This window comes from Cyanistes caeruleus, chromosome 6 (genome assembly GCF_971803275.1).
Source record: "Cyanistes caeruleus chromosome 6, bCyaCae1.hap1.1, whole genome shotgun sequence".
NCBI lineage: Eukaryota > Metazoa > Chordata > Aves > Passeriformes > Paridae > Cyanistes > Cyanistes caeruleus.
Window position 1 is genome coordinate 61,255,312 of NC_141706.1, and position 16,927 is coordinate 61,272,238.

Here is a 16,927-nt window from a genome sequence, read left to right on the forward strand (position 1 = left end):
AGAACAGGTGCTCCAGCCCTCTGATCATCTCTATGGCCTCCTCTGGCCTGCCACAACAGCTCCACATCTCTCTTGTGCTGAGGAACCCAGGCCAGGATGCAGGGCTCCAGGCAGGGCCTCCTCAGGGCTGAAGCATCTCCCTCAGCCTACTGCTCATGTTTCTTCTGAGGCAGCCCAGGATCTCACTGGCTCTCTGGCTTGTGAGTGCACACTATTGGCTCATGGGCAGCTTTTCATCCACAAGAACCCCCAAGGCCTTCTCTGTACCCCACACCAAGGGGTGTCACAAAGGCCCCCAGAGCACCCCCATAAGCGCAGAGATCAGCGCCAAGAGAGAAAAACATCCAGGAATTCACATCATCCAATTTTATGTTCACCAGTGGTTCAGGGGAGCTTTGTCCTGCTTTGTGAAGGGAGTCTCTGGGGCCATTCCATCATTGTGTGGGGAACTGGGAGACTTGGCATGACATAAATGCTATGGGTTAAAAAGTGGATATTGTTCTGGTTTCAGCATACAGCAGACGATTAATTTCTTGTCAGTAGCTGCTCCACTGCTGTGTTTTGGATTCAGTATGACAATGATGTTGGTAACACACTGATCATCTGGTTGGTGCCAAGAGTCCAGTTTATCCAAAATCAAGGATTTTCTTGTGCCTGTGCTCTGCCAGTGAGGAGATACAAAAACCACAAATCGAAAAAGCTGTGAGGGAGGAGCACAGTTAGGACAGGTGGCCCAAACTGGGCAAAGGGATATCCCATAGGCCGTGATGGCCAGTATATAAAATGCGGGAGTTACCTGGAAGAGGAGCCGACCAATGTTCAGGAAAGGGTCTGGCACTGGTCAGCATGTGCTAATCAACTGAATTGTGCATCACTTGTTCTTGTTTTTTGCTCTTCATTCTTAGAAATTCTTCTAATTTACTTGCTTTCAAGTCTTAAATTGTTAAATTGTTGTTTGATGCCAAACTGCCTACCGGGATTAACCCAAAACAACAGGGAATCCTGCAACCAGACAGCCCACTCTGTCCTCAAGTGCTATACCCAGCCCACCCGGCAGCTCTTCTGCCCAACTCTCTGTGACCCTGCAGCAGCTGAGCAGCCAGTACCCTATACCAGTGCTCCTTGACAAAGTGATGCAGGGAGATTCACACATTGTGTTTGCTCCAATATATCATTTATTGCCATTTTTGTACCCAGTAAAGCTCACAGGAGGAATGAACTCTCTCAAAAGTGGCATTTGCAGAAGCAGCTGGAGGGCAGCAACGTTGAAATGCCACTTGGCAGTGAGCACAGCTGTGGAGGGTGACCAGTTTTTCTTATTTCCCCAGTGCAGGAGAAGTGACAGTGGCAGGGAATCAGAGAAACCAGGGCCCACCACTTCAGGTCTTCTACCAAATAATCTCCAACTTTGAGGTACCTGAGCAGTCGCATTCCATTTCAAGCTGATGGACAGATGCTCAGAGATGCAGTGTTTGTTCAAACACACCATTTGTTGTAAACTTTGCATCAACCGAAGGTCCCAGGAAGTCAAAATACGTTAAGAATTATATGGAAGTATTTTCCTAGAGATCTAATGATTCTACTCTTCTATAGTTCTACAGTTCTATGATTCTGTGATTCTACAGTTGTCTCATTCAAAACTCAAAGAAGAGGTCACATTCAAACTTATAAAACTTATTCAATGCCTCAGTCTGGGCAGCTGGATTTTGTGCCAGGTGCTGGAAGAGGTTTAGAGGCTGTGCCTCTTGGAAAGCTGGGGGCAAGGAGATCTCCTCAGGCATATCCTCGTTGCCAAAGAAGAAATGCTTGAGGCGTGCCTCCTCTAGGCAACAGCGCAGGTAGTTCAAGGTGTCATCCACCCGCATCAGGAAATACTTGTGCTGCCATTCTGACAGAGGGATCAAGGTCAGGAGGTGCATGACTGAGGTTTTCAAGGCATAGATAGAAAGGCCTGAATCCTCCAGAATGCGAGCACAGAGCCGCAGGCATTTGAGATGGCAGCTGTGGGGTGGGGCCTGCATGGCGACCTGCCTGAAGAACTTTGCCTCTGCCACAGCATAGCTCTCCAGCCATGTCGTGCTTGGAGGGAACTGGGCCTCTGTAGGCTGGCTACTCAGGAAGATATCCGAGTCACCTTGCTGCACACTAAATACTATCTCCACAATAAAGCTTCTCCCAGAGGCTTTCATCAGCTTCACCTTGCAGGAGCGGCAGGAGGGAAGCACCTTCATGCTGTAGTGACAGGACTGAGGCAACATTGACCAGGCCGAGATCACAACTGTCTGGAACCAGAGGGCAATTTTCTCCCCATCTAGGTAAGGGCCAGTACAGAGGGTATGTAGAAGGCTGGCCATCTGATTTCTCTTCAGCTCCTCCTCAGAATGGTGGAGGAAGCACAGCATGTTCCTGTCAGGCTGTTTTCTGGTGCAGGTGCACACCAGCTCCACACGGATGCGCATGCTTCTCTGTGACATCTCCCCCATGGTGTCTGGCTCCAGGAGGAAGGCATGCCCATGGGGTGGCTTCAGGGGCACAAACATGCAGTAGACAACATCCTTCTCCTTATGGTGACTCCATCCTTCAAAAGCACTGCCCACCCCAATGGCTGGTTGCAGCACTGGGAAGAAGCTGTCTGAAAAGAGACTATGGGAGACTTGGAGAAGGTCACTCAGCAGCTCCTCTACCACCCGTCTCCCGGAGGCCAGCTTTGGCACTGACAACTGGTAGTGTCTTGAAATGATCCAGATCATATTCTTCTCAGTAGGAAGTTCTTCCTCGCTTTCTTCTCTCTCTGAGTCCCTCCTGTTGTCCACCACAGAGATCCTTTTCCTGAGCCTCCAGCAGTGTGCCAAGAGCAACACCAGGGTTCCAGCAATGGCCCAGAACAGCCATTGTTGCAAGGCAGCCCAGAGCATGGCTCCCCAGGACCTGACACACTGCTCCACAGTCCTGCAGACAAACTCCTTCAGCGAGCCAGTCCTCTGGCTGAGATCCTTATCCAGGTACACTTTGATATAATAGCAGATCCATTGCACAAGCCAGAAGAGGAGTAGTATGACCATTATAGCCTGTGAGAGAAGGGAAAGGAGTGCAGTGGTGTTGAGAAGGGAGGGAAGGAAGAATAGAGAAATTAAGGCAGCTGGAAGAAGGGGTGGGAAACAGTGGGCAGGAAGGAGAAGGGGCTAAGCAGCTGGCAGGCAGCAAAGCCTGCACCCAGTCCCAGTGGTAGCACAGGGCCCTTTGCAAGGTGTGCCTGGAAGGGGCTAGGCCCTGGATGCAGGCTGGGAAGCACTCTTTTGGGTGGCTGTGTTTGTGGTCTCACCCTCAACCAGTGCAGCATCTGGTCATGTATGTCCACATGGTGCTCATCCGAGCTGGCCTGGGGCAGTGCTACTTGCTGCTGCATTTATACCTGCTCCCTTGTGATGTCACTTGTACCAGAGACATCACAGCCAGGCCAGCCTGGCCTGGTGCTGTGGCAACACTGCCTACACACCCCTTGTTGTGGTATCCCTGGGATGTCACTGGCACGAGAGACATCACAGCCAGGCCAGCCCTGCCCTTCATGGCCACCCCAGCTCAGACCCTCACAATGGCCCCAAGAAACTGAAGTCCCAACACCCACCAAATGTAGGCCCACCACTCTTGAATGGTCCCCAGAGGCTTCCTTCACAAAGCAGGACAAAGCTCCCCTGAAACACTGGTGAACATAAAATTGGATGATGCAAATTCCTGGATGTTTTTCTCTCTTGGCGCTGATCTCTGCGCTTGTGGAGGTGCTCTTGGGGCCTTTGTGACACCCCTTGGTGTGGGGTACAGAGAAGGCCTTGGGGGTTCTTGTGGATGAAAAGCTGCCCATGAGCCAATAGTGTGCACACAGAAAGTCAGTGAAATCCTGGGCTGCTTCAAAAGAAACATGAGCAGTAGGCTGAGGGAGATGCTTCAGCCCTGAGGAGGCCCTGCCTGGAGCCCTGCATCCAGAGCGGGGGGTCTGCATCTGGTGGGTGTCAGGACTTTGGTTTCTTTGGGCCATTGTAAGGGTGTGAACTGGGGTGGGCATGAAGGGCAGGGCTGGCCTGGCCATGATGTTTCTGGTGCCAATGACATCACAAGGGACATCACAATGACAGGTATAAATGAGAGCAGCAGGCGGTGCTGTCCAAGTCCAACTTGAGACAGAGGGAGGGTGCACACAGACAAGAGACTGCCCTGGATGAGAGATGGAACACAAAGGCAGAGCTGTCAAACCCTTCTCTCTGTCCTCATGAAGGTTATATCTGTCCTAACATTCCTGGTCACGCTGGTGAAAACCATCCTCCAGAACGCAAAGGTGGTCAATGATGAGCTGGATGAGGACACACGCCAACGCATGCAGCACCGTTCTGAGTTCCTCAACCGGCAGATGACTTGGATGCTGCAGGAGCTGGAACACAAGGCTGTGGAGCAGACTGGTGGATCATGGGGACCTGTGCTCTGGGTAGCCTTGCTACAATGGCATTTCTGGGCCACTGCTGGAATCTTGATGCTGCTTGTGGTGTACTGCTGGCAGCTCAGAAAAAGAAGCTATGAGGTACTGTCCAGCTGCCAACTGAGCACCTTGAAGCCGGTCACTCCCAGACCCCACACTCCCATCCCCAACCCCACACTCTCCACTCCCATCCCCCCACTCCTAAACCACTTAAATTTCTCACTGAAGTTGAATCTGAGGAGGAAATCTAAGTGCAAACCGGTAAGTTTAGATAAGAATAGGTTAAAAATTGAAAGAAAATAAATTAGAAGAATTTATAAGAATGAAGAGTAAAACAAAAAATAAAAATAAGTAATGCACAATAAAGCTGATCACCATGCACTGGCTGATGCCAGACCCTTTCCCAAACACAAATCAGCTCCCCTTCCAGGTAACTCCCCCATTTTACATACTGGCCATCACGGCCTATGGGATATCCCTCTGCCCAGTTTGGGCCACCTGTCCTAACTGTGCTCCTCCCTCACAGCTTTTTCGATTTGTGGTTTTTGTATCTCCTCACTGGCAGAGCACAGGCACAAGAAAATCCTTGATTTTGGATAAACTGGACTCTTAGCACTGACCAGATGATCAGTGTGTTACCAGAATCATTGTCATACTGAATCCAAAACACAGCAGTGGAGCAGCTACTGACAAGAAATTAACTGTATGCTGTATGCTGAAAACAGAACAATATCCACTTTTTAACCCATAGCATTTATGCCATGCCAAGTCTCTCATTCCCCACACTTTATCACTTTCCCCATTTCTCTGACAGACATACAGACAGCCATCATTCTCTTAGTCTGTGGAACACCTCTGTCAAATGTCCATACAATTTTCTGCAAAACCTTGACCATGCATGTGGGGAGAACAGATTCTGGGCTGCTGAAGTAGCAAGTCCAGAAAGTCCACTGGGAACCTGTTTTTGTAGGTCCTGTGCTCCAGGAGTGTTAGTTCCCTTTGAAGAGCCATCTCCTAAAATCACAGTAGGCAATGGTAAGCAGGGCAGAAGGATGACTTGGCTGAGCAGGGATCTTCTCCTTTTGCAGTTCCCCCCTCTCCTTCCAGCCCTTCTTGTAGATGGGTGTACAATTTGTAACTTCCAGTCACCTGGGACCTCCTGGGTTATAAGGGACTGCTGGTAAATGATTGAAAGGGGCTCAGGGAGAACTTCTGCCAGCTCCTGCACTATCCTTTTCTGGATCCCCTGTGACTTCATAGACTTGTGTCTGCCTAAGTAGTGTAGCACATCACTGACCATTTCCCCATCCCTGTGTTTCAGCTCAGGGGTCTGGGTACCCACAGAACAACTGGTCTTACTATTAAAGACTGAGGCAAAGCAGACATTAAGAACCTCAGCCTTTTCCTCATCTTTTGTCATTGTGTTTCCCCATACATCGAGTGAAGGATGAAGATTCTCCTTAGCTCTCCTTTTGTACTTGTAGAAACATCTTTTATTGCTCTTGACTGTAGTAGCCAAATTAAGTTTCAGTTAGGCATTTCCTATTTCTAATGTTTTTCTAATTTTGACTCTGCTAACCTCATGATATCACTGGTCCTCCTGAATTGCCTGTCCCTTCTTCAAAAGGTCATGAACTCTTTTTTTTTTTTTTTTTCTTTCCTGCATTCCAGCCAGCTTTTAGCACCTGGAGACAGCCTGCTCCTGCACCTAGAAGATTTCTTTCTTGAAGGATCTCCAGCCTTCCTGAACTACTTTGCTGTTCCTGAGCTCCTTGACACTGCTTTTCACGGGACTCTGTGAATTGATCTCTTGAACAGCAAGAAATCTGCCACCCGGAAGTTCAGGATGGCAGTTCTGCTAACCACCATCCTTACTTCTCCAAGAACCAAAAGCTCTTCTCATTTTATGATTTTTGTGCCCAATACTTCAATGCCAAGAAAGGATGCTACCTTGTAACAGATGAGAGAGAAATCAGGTTTCCTTATTTCTACAAACTTAAAAAAGATGTTAGGCCCGTGTGAAACAAATATGTATACCCCAGCTAGGCAAGGCAAAGTTACCCTTAAGCGACAGCACAAAAGTTCAGTGAGATAATCACATTAGCATTACTGAGTTAGCCACGCATGTGAAGCGCAGTACAGCTCCTATTTCCTATTTGTCTGCATTATGAATCTAAAATATTCATATTTTATTGTCTTGTGTTGACAGCAAACTGTTAGAACAGAAGAATGGCTGGTTTTATGTCTGGAGCTTCATGTATTATTTAGGGCAAGATTGAATGGCAAGCAGAATTAGGTTCTCAAGTGCACTTTATCCAAGGTTGTTCACACTAGCAGTCCTTAAACAAGCTGGGAATGGGAATCTGGTGTCCTTTCCATTGGCTGGGATATATACATTCCACCTGCTCAAAAATCCTAAGGGAACTGAGCACTCAACTTGTCAGCAATTTTAAGCAAGATTTTAAGATTTAACCTACTTAATGCCTCTGAAAAGCCTAGGTATGATCCAGGTTAGGCATGTGGCTGAAGCAGGCAGTAGGGAATATCAGTTTGGACAAAACATCAAACAGATCTGAAACACTATTCATGTTTTAACAACCTTCAGTATTTCCCTGCAGCTTTGTAAAGGACTGCCAGCTAAAGACTAGAAATGCAATATGGTCTTTGTACAACACCCTGGTCTGTGGGCCTGATGGAAAGCCTGGGGGAACTTCTATGCTGTCCTGCTGGGTTTTGACTGGGGAAGCTGGGGTTTCCCCTGCCATTGCTCCCCAAGAAGCAGCTTCTGTGGCTCCCTGTCAGCACCAAAAGAGAAAAGCTGTGTGTGCTCTCCATAGGAAGGGCTCCCCTGACATGCTGCCTGCCCATCCCTGAGCACAGGTGGCCACAAGGAGCCTGGCAGCTGTCTCCTTTAGGGAATCACAGAAAGCAGCTTTGCCTGGAGAGCTCAGCATGATGAAGGGCCCAGAGCAACCTGTCATGCTGCCTGTCACACCTGTCAGAAGGAAGCTGTAATGAAAACAAGCAACTTTGAATAATGCTTCTGCATTCACTTGGAAATAATGAAAACAAGCATGAAGCAGCCAAGGAGCCCTTCTTGGGCTGAGTGTCACTGTTCCCTGTAGTCAGACTGTCACCAGTCTGCCCTGGAGCAGGGTCCACTCCACCACAACAATCTGTTGCAAAGCATTATTGGCCCCACAAAGAAATTAGTCCTAAAGGAGCCCCCTTACATAAATTACTCTTAAAAAAAAAAAAAAAAAAAAAAAAGTATGGAATGATTTTTTAATTGTTTTTCAGCTTTTAAAATTGATGTCGGGATCTGCTTTTCCTACATGACTTTGCAAAACCCCTGCTTATTCAAGCGAGGAGGAAACTCCCTTCTTTGGTGGTCTTCGTGGATCACCAGCCAGTCTCCATCCTCTCTGATTCCTCCACAAAAGCAGGAGTGGCATGGGCTCCTCATCCCGTGTTTTCCATGGGAGTTTCCACCCCACTGACTCTGCTAGGAACAGACTGCACACTTATTACACAACTTCAGTGTGTGGTCATGCAGTCATGACTATCAGCAAATGTCTTCATCCCACAGTTTTCACTCTTCTTCCTTTATCTCTTCTTAGTTTGTTAGAAGTCCTGCTAGGAGGCAAGGGGAACAAAAAACATTTCTGTGGAGCTCTCTAAGTTACCTAATGATTTTATGGATCATATTGCTAGGAAAAAAAACTGCCCCAAGAAGCGGTTCTCTATAGCCTTGAAGGTTTTCACCTCTTTTCAAATAAACCTGATCAACATTTCATGGGGACTGTGACAGCCCTGGGAGGATGGACTACTCCAATAGCATGTTTTAATGACAACATAAAATCATTAATTTATTTTTTTAGGGTGCATTTCACAAACTCAGCTCTCTTACTGCAACACAGCAAATCAAAAGTCTCTCTGCCTTGTGTTGGTTGCTCATTTTCCACATACTTCTCAGAAAATCTTGTTGAATCCCCACATGACACATCATGTGTTTAAATTAGTACTTAAGGAGACTACTGAAAGTTTATTTGTCTTATCTTTATCATTCACTGGGTGTGCCTGTCCCTTCCTCCTTTCTGTCTGCTGAATGCAACTGTCAGAAACACAGCTTTATCACTGTAGGGCATTTGCAACGGCAGCAAAAGAATAAAAGAAGCATTTTTTTTCCTAATCTCTTTGTGCACTTCATCACCCTCCATCACTGTAAGCCTACCAAATTTTAAGTTTAGAAGTGCATCCTATAACAATTTCTTCCTACAGCACAAACCCAAACTATTTAGGCAAACTAGCGATTATTCTTCCACACTAACATCAATATAAAGTAGATTAGAAGAATTAAATGCACAAGAGTGCACTTCTTTTATGATTATGCACCCTTAATCTTCAGAAGATGGTTAATTACATTTTAAGCAGCATAAGAGCCCTAACATATTTGTATGTTAATAAAAATTCTCACCAGGGGTTTAAATCTAGCATATATTCACAGGTATAACTAATGGCATTTTTCAGTAATGCTGTGAAAAAATATGCCTGTAAGTTAGAACCTTCACACAGGAAACTGCTGGGAGTTTTTAATTTACTCTCTAACTATTCTCCTAATCATTCTCTTATCATGCTGGGATGGCTAAATGCATACAGATTATAATGATGGTGTGCACCCACCAGAGCAGTGTCAGTGATGACATTTGCCAGTGCTTGAAGTCAGGCTGCTGCAATCAGAGCTCTGCAGCAGAGGGAAGCAGGGAAGGGACGGGGATGACACTGCAGCCCTGCAGTTTCACAAGAACTCATGTTTGCTGGTTTAAGGCTTATTCCAGTTCAAAAAGGGATTAGTCCCCACCTAGGACAGGCCCAAACATCTCTGTGATTCAGAGGTTTTAGGACTAAATGTTAATTATGTCATTATTAGGAAACTGTTAAGGAAAAAAATTTTCATGGAAAGGGTGATTAGACATTGGAACAGGCTCCCCAGGGAAGTGGTGAAGTCACCATCCCTGGAAACATCTGAAAAATAAGTAGATATGGCCCTTTGTGATATGATTTAGTGAGCGTGGTGGCATTCGGTCGTAGGTTGGACTCAATGACCTAGAGGTCTTTTCCAACTTTATTGCTTCTGTGATTCATACTCAGAAATGTTGAAGGTTCAAAAAGACCTCTTTCCTACAAAATCTCCTAAGTAAGGACAACACCTGTCATTTATCTTCGCTTCCAACCTCCAAGAAGCCCAAGCACTGGCATTCACAGAGGAATCGGTATTCTTTCTCCAGATCTACTCTTTGGAAATTTCGACTGGAGACAGTTCAGGATTTAGGCTCGGGTGAGACCCAGTCTGATTCAGTGTCAAAATCCTCCTTGTTTGCAACCCAAGGCAGCTTCGGTAAAAGGGAAGGTGTGAACTTCGAGAGGGGAAGAAACGGTGCACCAAAATGGGAAGCACGTTCTTTCCTCCTGGATTCACCCACTAGAGGGACCCGTTTCCTTCCCGGAAAGAGAGCAGTACGAGCTCGGGGGAATAAGTACCACGGGGAAAGGGGAAAAGCAGGTGCTGATGATGCTTTCTGCAAGTGCTGAGTTCAGTGGCTACAGGCTTTGTCCTTCCCTGGGATCTGTTTGTTCTGTTGGCTGATCAGCATCATGAGTGTTTCCTCTGGAGGGGACACCTGAATTTCAGGAAAAAGAAACTTTACAGCTCAACTTTATTTTTCTCTGTTGTTTGGTCATTTCTTCTCACAGTGCGTTTTCTTCATGTCTACATCCCAAAGCAGACCCTGTCATTCCAAAACATCCCCAGGGCATAAAAGATAATTTGGGAAAGGAGGAAAGAGCTGAACTTTTGAAATATGCTGCCTAATTATTAGTATTCTTAATTCTGAACTTTATTGGTGGCAAAGATGACTCATTGCCCTTGAACACCCACTGCCTATCTATTTCCTCTAATGCTGCTTTCCTTTTTGATTTTCCGGATACTGATAGCTGACTGCTTATCTATTCCTACCATTAAAATGATGCATAACTGCTGCATTTTGTGGATGGAAACATTATGGACACTGAAATGTCATCACAGCCCCATTTGCTCATCTGCTGTTATTTACTTTCCAGCAGACAATATTTAGTACAAGGCACACACAATGCAGAAGTCAGCACAACATTCATCACATTGATACCAGGACGTACAACGCATGCTGCCACAGATCAACAGAAACAATCTGGGCTGGAGGATTTACAGAGCTCCCCATCTCCCTTCAGGCTCTGTACAAATTTTCCCTGGCTGAGATGCTGTAATTCTGGAAAGGAGCCGAGGCATGGCTATGTGCCAATGGGAGGGGTTCTCGAAAGAGGAGGATGTAGGGATCTACTGTCAGAGTGACCTTCCTTCTTGTGTGGTGGATACAACCCTTCACTGGTTTCCTCCAAAGAGCCACCCCTGCACACTGTGCTCCTTGGGAGGTTTGCACAGTACTCCCTGTGTCATTACACTGCTGAGGTTTCTTTGTGGGTGCAGATGAAGTTCTGTCATCTCAGAATAAGAATAAGAATAAGAATAAGAATAAGAATAAGAATAAGAATAAGAATAAGAATAAGAATAAGAATAAGAATAAGAATAAGAATAAGAATAAGAATAAGAATAAGAATAAGAAATCTCTGAAAAAGCGTCCTGAAGTCCTGCCACACCGTCAGGACACATGAAGCAAATGCCCAGCTATCCAAAAACATGCCCCAGGGATATCAATAGTCTAACAGGGATGGTTTAGAACACCCAAGTCCTTCAAACCAGAAGCCACAATACCTTAAATCTGTGTGTTATCATGTGCTTCAACCGTTAAGAACACCCCACAAAAATTGCCCCATAGCAGGAGAGTTTCCACTTCAGTGAGGAAGCTGAGCAGATGAATGCTGCCCCTGGAGAACTTTCAGGAACAGTAAGACCCCTTACAGTGGTTTTGAGGATGAGGTTTTGAAACAGGCTGCCCAGGGAACTAGTGGAGTCCCCATGCCTGGTGGAGTTTAAGAATCATGTAGATGTGGCACTTGGAGACATGGTTTAGTGGTGAATGTGGCAGTGCTGGGTTAACCATTGGACTTGATGATATTGGAGGTCTTTTCCAACCTAAATGATTCTATGATTCTTTTATAATATTCAGCCAAGGAAAGGGAAGATGAGGATGCTGTCCTTGGGTTCTATGGGGACTGTTTCTGTGAGAGTCTTCAAAAGAATGGATTGATCATCTCTTGAAGGCAGGTGTTGGGCCACAGCAGGCAGGGGACTGTACCTCACAGGACTTTAGTTCTCTGGAGGTTGGGAGATTATCAGTGCATGCCTGACTCCATCTTATTGTTTATCTGGCACCCACCCTCAGCCACTTTTTGAGAAAAAATCCTGCATTAGCTGAACCTTTGGTGACCATTCTGATGTACTTAGTGCCAGAGATTTCCAGGATAAGCCAAAGGAAAATCTCATCTATCAGAGGACGATGAGAAGTAAATTTTGTCCTGTGATGGAGCTCTTCTGTCTCACCTTTCTTCTTATTGATTCAGCTTTCAGTCAGCATGTGTGGAAACTTCTGGCTTCACATTTGCATCAAGATGCTCCTCAGTGCCATCAGAAAACTATCTTGGAGTGTAGAAAAAGAGCAAAACAATCACAAAAAGGTGTGGGAATGACAGCAGACAAACAGAGCTGCCTGGGGATCATGGGGAATGGGTACAGGGACAAAATCCTCAGCCAGTGCCAGATTAGGGCTCAACCTTGCTGCTCCCTGCAAGCCAGATCTGCTCCAAAGAGTTGTTTCCTTTTCCTTCCACATGGTTCTGAATGTTTTAATCTTTTCCTTTTGATGCCCTTTTCAAAGAAAGACTTCTGCCATATGGAAATCTGCAATTAGACCAGCTCTTGGTTGCCTCATATCTGCCACATAAAATGAAGTCATCTGAAGGCAGCTGGCTGGAGTGGTTGGATCCAGCTTCAAACAGCATTCACATTTGCTGGGCTTGTCCTCCAGTCCCAGTTTGAAGATCTGCTTTGCCATAAAAAGAATGATGAGTTTGTAAGTTTTACAAGCAGGACTGAGGAATGGCTTTGCCAGGTCACATCAGAGACCCATCGGTCCCTGTGTCCTTCAGCTTGGCCCAGGGCAGCCAGACACAGAAGGAAGAGGATACAGATGTTGCAAGCAGGCATCATATTTCTTCAGCATCTGGCATTTGAGATCAAGTCATTCTGTCAGCTGTACACTAATTTATTGTGGCGGAAGCGTAGGCACAGGAGTTGGTCATCCAGAGGTATTACAAATTTCTGATACTGTATGCATTCAAGAGCAGCATTTAAAAAAACTTCTGTCTCTTTGTTGCCCAGAGAAGTTGTGGATAGGACATCTCTGGGAGTGTTCAAGGCAAGGTTGGATGGAGCATTGGGCTACCTGGTTTAGTGGAAGATGTCCCCGCCCATGGCAGGAAGATGGAACTAGATGATCTTTAAGTTCTCTTCCAACCCAATGATTCTACGATTCTGAATCAACAGCTGCTGTCCTGATCCCAGGTCAGAGCCACATGGTGCATTTTACCAGCTAAGGTGAGAAGGGAAAGAGGAGATCTTACTTAGAGTCAGGAGGATAGAAATACTCTCAGGTGTGAGGGGCTGTGGGTCCCAATGGGAATCCTGATTCAGCATGCATGCTGTGAATCACTGCTGGGCTAATAGGCAGGAGCAAGAGGGGAAAACGTGATGATCAAAGATTCAAATGCTCAAGCTGGATTTTCTGCCTGCCCTTCACCTCCTGCTTCAGGGACTGAACCTGTTTCTCTTGACGGTAAATAACTTGGCTTTGGAGCACCCCTTGCGGAGTCATTGTGGATATGGATGCACACAGAGGGTGGGAAATAAAAAGCATGGAAATACAAGGTGCTTGCAATATATTTCAAATGGATACCCATTTTGTTAATCTTAATGTTGGATTGGTGGTGTTGAAGGTGACATGTCACAATGAGCTAAAACAACTTCTGCCCCTTTGCCTACACAATGCAAGTATTTTCTATTGTGTACAAACTTTAGCTGAATGCAAGATGTGATCTGGAAACCTCTGCTCCACACAAGGAAGGGATTTGATTGTGACACCTAGAGAGCAAGAGGTTGCAGATTTCCCATTTGCATCCCCCAACCCTGCTCCAGTTGGATGTAAATAATTATTTCCTTTTCTTCGGGGTCCTTTCACCTTCCTTTCATGGCCCTTTCACTTGCTTAACAAAGCAAAAGCTGTTACCTGAAAATTTATGAAAACAAAGAGTCAGGAAGCACACAGTCAGCTTCAGTCTTGCCAGAGATTTGCCATGACTATGAGCAGGTCACTTAATCTTATCTCAGCACCACAAGTGATAAAGGCCTCATTGATATCACGCTAATCTGTAATCAAAGCTTCACAGAAGGATTGCAGGATTAAACTACTGCAGAAACGTAATATTCTTCATGTGGATGATCCCTTTGTTCCAGGAGCTCATATGTATTATTGTCATTTTCACATCTGTTCACCACTTGGAGGAAATGTCTTTTGTCCCTTAGTATGCTCAAGCATACATTTCCCGTGTCACTCTCCCCCACACTATTATTTTAAAACCTAAATACACTTTCTAAAGGTTAGGGCATGTATAATTAAAATCAAGTTGGCAGCAAAGAACTATTTCATTCACTCCATATAATCCTCCAGTTGGAAAGTGGGTGGGGAATTTGAACTGATCTCCCTCTTACTGGCAACAGCAAGGCTGAGGTCACAGACATGACTAGTGGCACTGAATGTTCATCGTGACATTTGTTATGGGAGCTTAATTGTCCACGAGTTTCATTCAGTACTTTCTGAAAATGAGGATTTGTAAGGTAATTTCAATGAGCACCCCAGAAACACAAATCACTTCTGTAAGTCATGACTTTTGCACTCACACTGGGAACTGCACATTGTAAGAGCTGTAGGTACTGCTCAGCACTTCTACTACTCATAATTTCTCTTTTCAGCATTTTAACTTCCTTCACTTATATATGAAGTCTCCTTGCAGACTCCTACCCAATATCTTGTAAAAGGAAATGAACTTTAAAATTGGAGGTAGTTCTCCAGAAAAGTAATTCAGCAATAATTTAGCCTACAGAAGTTCCCAAATCTGTAATTTATTGATTGAGTTAACAGTTTGTACTGACTAGATAACAGTTTCCTATCTTATTACCCTGTGTTTTCATTATAGCCAACCTGTCTGGTAGAAAGAATATCAATCTTTGGCAGCTTACAATTGCTAAGAGTAGCTGTTAAATATCCCACAGCTTGCCTTCACTTCATTTTGGAGTTTCAAAGTTTCTTATCTGGATGATTGGCAAATCATTAAAAAGATTTGCCCTTCTTCACGAGGAAAACAAAAAAAAAAAAAAGGAAAAAAAAAGAAAAAAAAAAGAAAAGAAAAAGTGATTGTTTAGTCGTGTCTCCAAAAGGCAGGCAGACAGTTCTGCACAAAATCCTCAGCTGCTGTTCCTATCCAGCCTGCAGAAAGTGTGGGTCACATCACCCCACTCTCTGCAGCAATAAATGCAGGTGAGGTGTGGTCTCTAGAGGATGGAACAGCAGAAGGTATCAATGCACCTTATGATGCATGGCAGGAAAGACAGACTACATTGTACAGCTTTTCTGAGACAGATTAGAAGTTTATCACTGACACTTGTGGCTGAGAAAAGGTTACACGAGGCCAGAGCTGCTAAAATTGGACTTGTAAAGAGGAAAATGTGAGGAGAGTGGGGATAATACAAAGCAAATATTGGGAACATTTGGGTTTGTGCAACTGCTTTGTTTCAGCAATACTCACAACCCTTTTGTTCTTGGTTTTGGAGAATATTTGAATGTTTAGTTAGTTAAAAGGCTTGTGAAAGTGGTGTCTAAAGTGTAAAGGAAATAACCCCAGACAGGTTTTGAAGTCAGAGTTCACATGCACGTTGCAGTACTGACACACCAAGAGTGCTCTTGGGCTCCCACAGAAATGCCTGCTCCATGCTGCAGAAGGAACTGGAGAACACTCCTCACTCAGCTGACCAGTCACACCTCAACAAATGCTGAGGAAGCTTGCAAAGACATTTTTAGGTAAGAACAATAAACAAGCCCTTCTTCAATTCATCAGTTACTGCAAGTTAGATTCTTACTGAAGTTTATGAGCTCAGAGATGGCTCATCTGATGAAGAACAGAAAGAAGTCAATGGCACAAATTTCAGCAGGTTTTTCGGGACCAACTGTCCCATATGGCTAATGCCTGCACTAATAAGCCCTTCTTCAGAGCAAGAACACAAGACTTATAGTATAAGTTTCATGAGGAAGAAAGTTTGCAAGATTTCCATTGTGCTGTTGGAAAGCCAGTTCTTTATCTAGCTCTGTATGAAACCAAGAACAGTTTCTTCTTCATTAAGGACAACGACACTATTTTGTAATAAATACACCAAAGCAGAGCAATGCCATCTCCTGACCTGCCCAAACTGGCCTGATTTTTCCCAAGACAAACCTATGTATCCTGCTACCTTTAAACAGAACACACTGCTAGAGCTGAGGCTTCTCCTCCTGCAGGCTCTACCAGTGCTCACATCTTACCCTCAGAGCAGACCTCTTGGATTCTCTTATTTTAGGATAGTTCTCATGAGTTGGAAGGCCATATAAGGGTCTGCACAGATGCTCTACACTGGTGTGTAGTGGCCATCCCCTCATCAAAGCCAGTATCATTAGCCCAAATACCAGTAACATCTTCTCTGGCCTGTCTTCTGTTGACCCCTGGACAAATACCCACACAATGCTCTCTAACTTCCCAGTGTGCCAAAAGAAGGAAAATACATTCCTCTGTCTACTCCTCCATTTCCTGACCTGTGTGATGGCCAAGTGACTGTTCTGCTCCTTCTGCCCTTATTTTGAGACTGAGGACCACAGGAGTCCAGACACATTAGCAAGTTGATGTTGAGCTGACAGACTCTATAGATCAGTGCAGTAGCTTCAGCCCACATTTCAGGTACCTTCTGCTAGACTGTAGCATTGACAAACTCTAAGATGCATCAGAGATTCCTCACTCAGAAGACTGATCAGTGTGTGCTGTCCCTGGCCTTGTTTGCAGGACTTCTTTCACTTGTTTTCAAGATGACCTTTTTGTTACGAGTCTGTAGGGTCTTCATGGGGCTTTTGATGCATCTCACTTCTTCCAAGAAAGTCAGTGTCCCCAAGCAGAGTAAAGCTTATTCCCTCTGCATGGCAGAGGACATGCTCAGCCAAAAAGCAACAAACTTCTTCTCTGAGCACCAGCCAACTCATAAACCAGTCCCTGTGAGAATTGTCTGCTTCTTTCCCTTCTGAAGCAATCAGAGAGAATGAGTGTTCACAGCCCCACTGCCTGCACACCCAGCAGCACAGGAGCACAGCTCTGGCTGAGGCAGCCTGTGTG

At 45.3% G+C, this 16,927-nt stretch overlaps 1 protein-coding gene and 1 long non-coding RNA gene across 6 annotated transcripts; one reads left to right on the forward strand and one right to left on the reverse strand.

Moving 5' to 3' along the window:
• Positions 1-1,157: 1,157 nt before the first annotated feature.
• Positions 1,158-4,084, reverse strand: LOC111929745 (inositol 1,4,5-trisphosphate receptor-interacting protein-like 1). 2 transcript variants are annotated; one of them, XM_023927413.2, is made up of 2 exons: positions 3,626-4,084; positions 1,158-3,068 (listed from the first exon to the last, which is right to left on the reverse strand). In XM_023927413.2, the coding sequence occupies exons 1-2, from the start codon at positions 4,082-4,084 to the stop codon at positions 1,635-1,637; spliced, it is 1,893 nt and encodes a 630-aa protein (XP_023783181.2). In that variant the 3' UTR covers positions 1,158-1,634. The 2 variants fall into 2 exon arrangements, with proteins under 2 accessions (XP_023783181.2, XP_023783183.2); XM_023927415.2 differs by lacking the exon at positions 3,626-4,084 and adding an exon at positions 3,323-3,501.
• Positions 3,555-6,429, forward strand: LOC147652742 (uncharacterized). 4 transcript variants are annotated; one of them, XR_015287735.1, is made up of 5 exons: positions 3,923-4,000; positions 4,271-4,570; positions 4,697-4,729; positions 5,439-5,503; positions 6,140-6,429. It is a non-coding gene; the product is annotated as an uncharacterized LOC147652742 (long non-coding RNA). The 4 variants fall into 4 exon arrangements; XR_015287736.1 differs by lacking the exons at positions 3,923-4,000; positions 4,697-4,729 and adding an exon at positions 3,555-3,630; XR_015287734.1 differs by lacking the exon at positions 4,697-4,729.
• Positions 6,430-16,927: the final 10,498 nt, after the last annotated feature.

Coding starts and splice junctions, on each gene's coding strand:
- LOC111929745 (XM_023927413.2), bottom strand. CDS start 4,084: ATGGCCAGGCCAGCCCTGCCCTTCATGCCCACCCCAGTTCACACCCTT. Junction 3,069..3,625: donor GAGTGGTGGGCCTACATTTG/GTGGGTGTTGGG, acceptor CTTCTCTCACAG/GCTATAATGGTCATACTACT.